The sequence below is a fragment of the Microtus ochrogaster genome, unplaced genomic scaffold (assembly GCF_000317375.1).
Source record: "Microtus ochrogaster isolate Prairie Vole_2 unplaced genomic scaffold, MicOch1.0 UNK1, whole genome shotgun sequence".
Classification (NCBI taxonomy): domain Eukaryota; kingdom Metazoa; phylum Chordata; class Mammalia; order Rodentia; family Cricetidae; genus Microtus; species Microtus ochrogaster.
The window spans coordinates 28752945-28762320 of NW_004949099.1; the positions used below are offsets into that span (position 1 = coordinate 28752945).

General features: G+C 51.9%; 1 protein-coding gene across 5 annotated transcripts in view; it reads left to right on the forward strand.

Moving 5' to 3' along the window:
• Positions 1-9144, forward strand: part of Atg7 (autophagy related 7) — a 219590-nt gene extending 210446 nt beyond the window's left edge. For all 5 annotated transcript variants that reach the window (XM_013353046.2, XM_026788324.1, XM_005365030.3 and 2 more), the window contains exon 19: positions 7895-9144. In XM_013353046.2, the coding sequence (XP_013208500.1) occupies positions 7895-7927 (33 nt within the window). In that variant the 3' untranslated portion in view covers positions 7928-9144. The remainder of the gene's footprint in view (positions 1-7894) is intronic.
• Positions 9145-9376: the final 232 nt, after the last annotated feature.

The following is a 9376-nucleotide window of genomic DNA, read 5'->3' on the forward strand; positions in this document are numbered from 1 at the left end:
AGATAGGGAGCATCCTTGACATCCTGCTCCCTGGCCTCAGGATTCTCCGGCATGGACCAGCTGCTGTGAGCTAGCCTAGGGCCGCCAGGACCACCCTGCTGGTGTCGGGCTGGAGGCCCAGCTCCAGGGCTGCTGTGCGAGGCTGCTTACCTTCCACTCCCTGGGCTCACAGAAAGCAGCAACGCTGGCAGCATGTTTTCTCAAGTTGTTGAGGCCTGTGTTCAGCACAGATTTTCCTCCCTAACCCTAGGCTTGCTGCTAAACAAGCCCCTGTGCAATGAAGGCCGCCCACAGCACACTGCGACCCAGTGCCTGCCATGCCCTCTCTATATAGGTATCAGTGGCTTCCACTTGGGATTAGGGTTGTTTTCAGTTTGGGAACTTTTTTAGTGTGCTTTCTGTTGCTGTCACCAAAGACCCCCCAAATGAGTCGTTTCTAAAGAAGAGATGTTTCTCTAGCTCCTGGTTTTGGAAACTGGGAAGTCAGAGTAGTAAGGCTGTCATTGTACTAGAGCATGTTGAGGCAGAACGAGGTGTGAGCTCTTCTTAGGAAGCTAGTCACCCCATCACGGGAGACCTGTCCTGACTACCTCATCTAATCTTACCGATCCCCCAAGGTTTCCACCTGCCAGTACTGCCACACAGGTGCTGTGTGTTAGCCAGGCACATACTGAACACCTCTGACACCATCAACGTGGGCGCTTTGGGGTTGCTCCCCAGCACCTGGACTTTGGGGAACACACTGAAACCACAGCAGAGCTTTTGGAAACCTCCCAGTGCGTGAAAGCCTCTGAGTAGGCAGAACCTAGTGGTCAGTGGTAAGGGACTGTCAAACCAATTGCTGCACACACCTGCAGTCCCAGCTTCACAGGATGTTGAGGCAGGAGGATTGTTTGAGCTTGGGAGTTCCAGGCTATTCTGAGCAACGTGGCAAAAGACAGGAAATGGAGCCTCAGTATGTAGCCCTGGCTAGCTTTGAACTCTATAGACCAGGCTGGTCTCAAATTTACAGAGATCTACCTGCCTCTGCCTCCCAAGTGCTGGATTAAAAGTGTGTACCACCACACTTGGCCTTTTGATATCATCTTTAAGAGAAAAAACATTTTTTATTTTGGTGGTATCCAGTTGAATTTTTTTTCTTTTCTGGCTCTTGTTTTTGTTGTTGTAAGAATATTGTACCCACTGTGAGACTCAAATTCTGTGTTCTCTGTAGACACGTGACAGCCAAGCTTTGCACATGGCTGTGACTAAGCTGCTCTTGCGTGTGGTGTGCAGTGTATGGCAGCGGTGGCAGCTACGGTGTCTGGTCCCGCCAGCATTGTTCACTCAAGCTTTTTGCCTTGTTGAATTCTGTGGCACCTTCGATGGAGGTTAGCTGCCCCATCTCCCCGCCTTGCCGGACGTTATTTCTCTGGTCCTCAGGAGGAATCCAGGGCTGGTACACAGTTGATCACACTGCTCTGTGTTTCCATCCTTACCTGGACGCCACACTGTCTGGTCACTATAATCTTAGGGTTTCAGGAGGCCCATGTCTGTTCTGTGCCTTTGTGGTGGTCAGCCCAGGGGCAGAGCCCTGGGGACACTGATGGGGGGTGCAAGTCTGTTAGCACAGCTTTCCCTCAGGACTCGGGCCCCTTGTCCTGAAGGTCCCCTGTGGTACTGTACATCAAGTATCAGAATGAGCTCCCAGGAAGCCTGTACATGGCCATACCCTTCCCAGAGCTCTGAGGGCTCCTCCCTCCCTCCCTTCTCCCACACTCTCCAATGATAACCCCAAAATCCCTGTGAGGCAGAGGGCAGGCCACGAATGTGCCTGCCCCTTTAAAGTTTTCTAAGGAACCCAAAATCAGAGCTACATAATGGAAACCACTTTGCAGCCTCCAGCATGGCCATTTATCTCAATCACCAGTGCATTTAAGATGTGGGCCAAACATATAAATCATATCTTGAAAGAAAGTATGTTGGTGCCACAAAAATTACCCTGTATTCTTACCACCTAATTCAAAAAATGTGTTTTGAAGCTTAGGGGAGTGCAAACAAGCCCAGGCTGTCCATCTTCCCACACATCCCACCTCCAGGCCAGACTCCACCGTGGAGCTGAAGCGGTGATTGGCACACCCTGGTGGGCTGTGCCTAGCCTGCTCTTTTGAAAGTCAGTGAAGGTCAAGTCCCAAGGTGGTCTGTTCCGTTGTCAGCACTCAGCTCAGTGCCTCTCAGTCAAGGTGACAAACACTGGAGAGCTCCTTCTCTGACACCCAGGGGAGGGGACAAACACATCCGCACCCTGAGGCCCAGCTTCTAAACTGAGGTAAAGAGGCAAGAGTGGGCAGGGGTTTGGGATTTGAGGGTTTCCCATCTTGAAACTCCATGGTTCTATTTGATTCCATGTCGGCTCAGCAGTTCCTGGGAGGGTGAAACTCATAGGTGTGTGTGTGTGTGTACCCTTCCTACAGACAGGGACCCAACCCCAGTTCCTGGAGCTACCCTTTGCGTACACACACACACACACTCTCTCTCTCTCTCTCTCTCTCTCTCTCTCTCTCTCTCTCTCTCTCTCTCTATGCTTCTGGCCTAAGAGTGCACTGAACATTGTGAAAGCATCAAAGAAAACTGAACTCACACCTGGGGTCCCAGCAGCAGGAATCTTGTTCTCACTTCCTGGCCACATCTTGTACTTTTGTTACCAAGCATAGGGTTGATTTTCTCTGTTTCTCTGTTTCATGAATTTAGGTCTGTTGAAACCTAAATTCAACAGACCTAAATTCATGAACTTATTTCATACCCTTATTTCATACCCTTAAAACCTGCATGCAAACAAGCCTGAATCCCTTCCTATGCCTGCAAACAGACCTAGATCCCTTCCTGTGCCTGCAAACAGGCCTGGATCCCTCCCTGTGCCAGCGGGGCAGGTTCTGGCCCTCCTTGAAGTGGGAGGCAGAGGTTCAGGCCCAGGCTCAGGAGACCTACCTCCCCCTCTTCTCCTTTCTACTCACCCTGACCTTCATGAGACAGTGTCCCTACCTTAGAGGGACAGTTGGGACCTCCCTGCCAGAGAATCTGCTAGAAGGTGTGTAGGTCTCCAGGTGTGGGGAACTGTCACGGTCCCTTGCTTCCTCTACATCTCTGTTACAAAACTAACAATAAACAGGTTCAAGCTGAAGGTTCTGGAAGGAGCTAGCTGTCTTGGTTAGGGCTTCAATTGCTGTGATGAAACACCGTAACCAAAAAGGAAGTTGGGGAGGAAAGGGTTTATTTGGTTTACACATCCACATTAACGGAAGCCAGGATAGGAATTCAGATAAGACAGGAACCAGGAGGCAGGAGCTGATGCAGAGGCCATGGAGGGGTGCTGCTGACCGGCTTGCTCCCCATGGCTGCTGGCTCAGCCTAATTTCTTATAGAACCCAGGACCACCAGCCCAGGGATGGCAACACCCACAATGGGCTGGGCCCTCCCACATCAATCACTAATTAAGCCTTACAGGCTTGCTTACAGCCCTGGCTTATCGAGGCACTTTCTCAGCTGAGGTTCCCTCCTTTCAGATAACTCTAGCTTATATCAAGTTGACACAGGAGCTGACATGAGATTACCCCTCAAAACTGACTTTGTTATAGGAAGTCTCTCAACCATGAGGGGATGAGCTACCCTTGAAGTAAGGAGAGCAGCCAAGAGAACATCACACCAGAGACAGCATGGGGGGATGAGATGGAGAGGTAGATGGGGGATGGGGGGGTGAGAGAGATGGGGAGGAAGATGAAGAGAAAGATGGGGGTAAGATAGGGGTGAAAATGGGGAGGAAGATGGGTTAAGAGAGATGGGGAGGAAGAAGGCCTCCCTTCCAAAACCTGGCAAGCAGGCGAGAAGCTCCACACGCAGAATGACAGGGTCCTGAAGGGAGAGACAGGCCCTTCAGTTTGCTCTTGGAAGCCCCAAGAATAAAGGAGGTTTTCTTTTTTTCTTTCATTTTTCTTTTTTTTTTTTTGATTTTTTGAGACAGGGTTTCTCCGTAGCTTTTTTGGTTCCTGTCCTGGAACTAGCTCTTGCAGACCAGGCTGGCCTCGAACTCACAGAGATCCGCCTGCCTCTGCCTCCCGAGTGCTGGGATTAAAGGCGTGCGCCACCACCGCCCGGCACAAAGGAGGTTTTCTGATGTTTAAAGGCTTTCAGTGGGGTAGAGGGACGTTGCATACCAGGGGATTCCATCAGGCTTAGTCTACCTGTCTAGGGGCACAGGCTCTAAACTTACCATGCAGTTGCAAGGGGGCAGGGCTGTCTTACTCACAGCCAAAAGTGGTTTCCTGCCAGGAACCAAGAGAGAAACTGCAAGGAAGCAGCCAGCTAGAGGGTCTGTGATAGCTCCCCTCCCCCAGCACCGTCCCCAACCCCATGCAACCCCCAGTTAGAACTGACAAACAGTTGGTGAGTAGCTGCAGGTATACTCAGGGATACGGCTTCCCTTTTCTCTGTACTGACCCCACCACATGGAGAGGCCTACATGGCAGAGGGAAGCCTTTCTTCTCTCCTGCTCTGGGCATGTTGGACAAGCAGGCCTATGTGTGTCCTACACCATTGCAGCTTTACCTGTAAGACTGTCCCAGAGGGGTTGTAGAGACCCAGGGACAAAAAATCCTTTGCCTGCTTCTCAGATGGGCATCAGAAGGCTACGCAGCACCCACAGCCAGCCCTGCCCCTCAGTTCCCAACCTCCCTAGGCTATGGCCTCCACCACCTTGCTTCCTGCCTGCCCTAGTTGGCCTAGGATGTCATGGGCCATGCACTAACCCACAGTTGGCTCACTCTTGGCTTAGGCATTTTGTCTTGGGAATCCCTTCCTGGTCTTGGTGCTACCTGCTGACAGAAGCCCCCTAAACCTATGACTAGCTGCCTAAGAGGGTCTGTGAGGGATGGTGGCACACAGGAGAAGGATAAGCGGGGTTCATATCCCTCAGGACATGTGACAGACCTTCCAGCCTCCCCCAGGGGGTCTAGTTCTTCCTAGGGAGTCTGTAGAGGAAGCTCAAGCCAAGATCTTTACCTGGTCCCAACACAATCCACCCCTGCTCCTGTCCCTCCCAAAAGAGGGATGTGTTATAGGGGGTGGGAAATGGGCCATGCAGAGGCCCACAAGGCATAAGGAGTGCCAACCCTAACTTTCACAAGCTGCAGTGTGGTTTAAAATGTTTACATTAGCAAGTGAACACATTTAACACACCCCAAAATACAATTGTGCCATCCCTGGGTTATGACAGTTTCCATGGAAGAGGCCCCTCAGCCTGTGGTGTGCACTGTGGTGTGGCCCAGAGCGGACCCAGGCTGGAACTGGATGCCAGCAGCTCTTTTCCAGAGGCTGTCATGCCTGTGCTGCAGCTGGTACACCTTGATGCCCTCTGGAGCTGTAGTTCAGGCAGACATCCTCCCCGACACTCAGCTGAGAGTTGCAGCCTGACCTCCTGTCTTTCCATGCAGAGCTGGGCTCCTGCCCTGTCCACCTTCAGTTGAGACTGTGATGTGGACGTGTAAGCCAAATAAGCCCTTTCCTCTCCATGTTGCTTTTGGCCCATGGAGTTTTACCACAACAATAGTAACCCTAACTGAATACATGTGTATGGTGTGTGTGAGTGTGTGTAGATGTGTGCACATGGAGGAAGCAAACCTTCCGCCTCACTCACAGACAAGGAGGTCTCTGTGTTGGCCACTTTGTACAGCAGGCTAGCCCAGGAGTTTCTGGTGATGCTGGTCTCTACTTCCCACCTCTCCGTAGGAACATGGGTCAGACACATGCCACCATGCTCAACTTTACAAGGACTCTAGGGACTTGAACTCAGGTCTTCATCTCCTCAGCCCCTTCTGTGGTTTTATTGGCTAACAAGTGTCCACTGTGAAGCATCTGTTCCATTTTTTTTTTGCCCATTTTTAAGAAGTGTTCTTTACACTAGCTCCTTTTATATGAAATAATTCTCTCCTAGTTTGTGACGGCCTTTTTGTTTTCAAGCATGAACTTTTTAATTCTTGTTAAAACCAAACAAACAAACAAACAAAACCTCTATGGTACCTTTCTCTTTAGAAAAAAGAGTATAGAAACTTGCTATGGTGGAAAGAATATGTCTGTAATCCTAGCACTTGGGAGGCTACGGCAGGATTGCATGGCTGTGAGTTCGAGGCTAGTCCAGGCTATAGAGCGAAACTTGGTAACAGTACTTACTATGCCAGCACCAAGCATTAACATTTAAGCAGACCTCTGCCAACTCGCCGTCTTCTTTATTCACGCAGAAGACAAATGGGAGGCTGGCTAGGCCAGTGCTGCCCTGGGTGCTGTATGAACCCCACCAATGGACATGGCCAGGCTACCCTAGTAAAAAGGTCCTCCATTGTCCCTAGGAGTTGGGTCTGGAAGACCCCAATGGTGTCATAGTGAGCCCTTTGGTTGGCTTGCAGGAGCCTCTCCAAGAGTCAGTTAGTGCCCACAGCAGCCCCACTGGTCACAACCTTTAAACAGCTGGTCCAGGAGCAACCATGCCAAGTCTACCTGCCCATGCACAGAGGATGCCACTCAGCCAGGAAGGCTGGGCAGAAACTCCAGAGCTCATCTTCCATCCTCTTGGTCCGATACCTCCAGCCCCAGTCCCCTCCTCAGCGTTCCCTTCCTCCACGCTGGCTCCCCAGCCTGGCAGCTTGCTGGCTGTGTGATCTCAGGCAAACTCTGAGCTGTTTTCCTCCTTACCTCACTGGCAGGAGTGAGGCATTATGGGAGTATTAGCTCTGGGTCTGCACACAACCCGTAGCCCAGGCATCTGTGTAAATGTGCGTCTGGAATGGGCCAGGGACTCATGCTGGGATTTCGATGGTTCCATTTCCCCATCCATCAGCCTGCACATCCAAAAGACCAGGTCAAGAGCTCTTATATGCGGGCAGCTATGCTACCTGCCTCACCAGGCCAGGCATCACTCTGAAGGGTATCTGGGACCAGAGACACAGTGCCCAATAAGACAGGTGGGAAGTTCTCTTGCTCTAAGGCAAGGGCCTGTGTCGAAATAGACAGTATGGGGACACTGCCACCCCAACATAGGGGAAGTCACCTATGTTGCTGTCTACCTCCTTGACAGCCAGCACTGCTGTGAATGTTTAACTTGGCCAGACCTCCTGCCTCCTACCCACAAGCCATCCCTTTCCTGGGCTATGCAAGGGCTGAGGTAGCCTTGTGTAACCCATTCTAGGAATTGTGAGTCTGAAGGCATAGCTTCAGGGACCAGCTCTCTGGGGACCCTTAGGGTACCTAGGGCACCAGTCTTGGAACCTGCCATGTTGTCCTCGGGCCACCTCTCTGCAGGACTTTTGCCAGGAGTTACTGGGACAGAGGCCTGGAGCGGGTTCCCTCCCCTGCTCACACCCTCAGGCTCCCCAGGGATACAGAGGCAGGATCTGGTAGTTCTGCCACCCTGCCTACGTAACCTGGGGTTGCTGGGGTAGGGCTCTTCTGAGTGACAGCCTTGCCTGCACGTGGCCTAAGTAGTGTGGATGGTGGGACAGCACAGGTTCCAAAGAGCTCCTGCCCCCTGACAAGTTCAGCTGGACAAGCTGACTGGGCCAATAGTGCATGCTGCAAAGGTCAGGAGCTGGCGGGGCACACTGGGGATGTGGGAGAGGCTGAAGGGAGGGGCTGCCCAGCTGCTGCAGTTCTCATCAGCTCGCCCACTGGCTTTGAGGGCTTGGGAAAGGAAGAAACTTGAAACTAAACAAGAAACAGGGTATCAGTCCTCAGAGACAGGGCAGCTCTGCAGAGGGGAATCCTGTGTTGGGAGGCACACACAGTGTTTGTGGGAGGGTATGCTTCTGTTGTCATGAAGCTGTAGTTGGGGAATGTCCCCTCAGTTCAGTATCTCCCCTTCTCCACACAGATCTGGGACATGAGCGATGAGGAGACCATCTGAGGAACCACAGCTCAGGAGTGTTCGGGCCTCGGCGCAGGACTGTTCCCCAGGACTGGCCATCTGGGCCCTGCCACCTCCCTGGTTCTGATTCCTACTCCCCTGAGGACTAGGGGTACCCTCTGCTGCCCAGTTCTGCTCTTTCCTGCAATAACAACTTTGGCATTGCCACTGACTTGGGGGTCCTTCCATGCGCATTGATCGTTTCCTCTCCTGCTGTCAGAAGATTCCCCTGGGATCTTCTCACCTTGGCCCCGTAGGAGTGAGGGAGCATCTGACTCCGCATAAATCAAACAAGATGTGCTAGGAGCCCCATGTTGAGTACTGCTGTGGGCCCTGGCAGCACCACACTGGCCGGCCCACCCTCAGCTGCCGGCATGTTGTGTGGTGCCACCCTGCTCCAGGGATGAGGAGAAGCTCTTGCCACGGTGGAAAGCAGGGCAGAGCTCTGCCTGACTGGTGCAGCTGGACCACAGGCAGGTGCTTCTCTGTGGCTGCTACTGGGGCAGGGCTAGTTTTCCTCCTCATTCCGGCAGGCCCTTGCCAACTGTGGTCACCCTAAGTAGAAGTGCTCTTCCTAGCAGGCCCCCTCCCACACTTACTTGGGTCACGTCGAGAACAGAAGCCCATACATGGCTGACTTGCAGATTTCAGTAAGGGAGACTTGAGAAGACCCTGGCTGGCCTAAGGTAGAGGCTGTAAGAGGTAACCCTGCCCACCTGCACAAGGATTCCCAGAAACAGGCAGGCCTGGGCATACGGCGGCACCACATGCCACCCTAGGATGGAAGAACCACACAAAACCTTGGTTTAAGAGCACTTTATTATTGTTCTTAAGGCTACTTTTTAAGAACAAAAAAAAAAAAAAAAAAAAAAGATGGCCTGCCAAACCTTTTTTTTTTCTTCTTCCAGGAAAAACAGGCCACAGAGAATGGTATATTACAGATTTACAAACATAGAGAGGGGTCAGCACGCACATGGGTGGCTTGGTTCTGGGGAAGGCACAAGCTCCTGCCCAGGCAGGATGGCGCACCCCTCCGCTGACATGTGGCATTCCCCTCCAGGACACAGCCTATTCCAGATAGGTCGGTGCCCCAGAGACCCAGCCACCCCCACTGCCACCCCCACCCCAACAGCAATGACCCGTTCACTGACGGGTGTCTGAGGCCTGTTGCCCACAGAGCCAGTCCGCGGTGCGGTTGTTTTCCTGTGACAACCTCAGTAGCCTGTAGAATAACAAACTAGTGGCTATGAATGCGGACGCAGTGTTGTCATGGCGTAACTGTGTACCTGCACGATTACAGACACACCTACGACAAAAAAAGATCAACTTTTTTTTCCCAAATAACAACAACAACAAAATGATTACGATAGGAAAGGGGAAAAATTAAATAGCTACATATCATTAACAAATTAATTGTTCTTCAAAAATACCTACAAATTTCTCTGTACA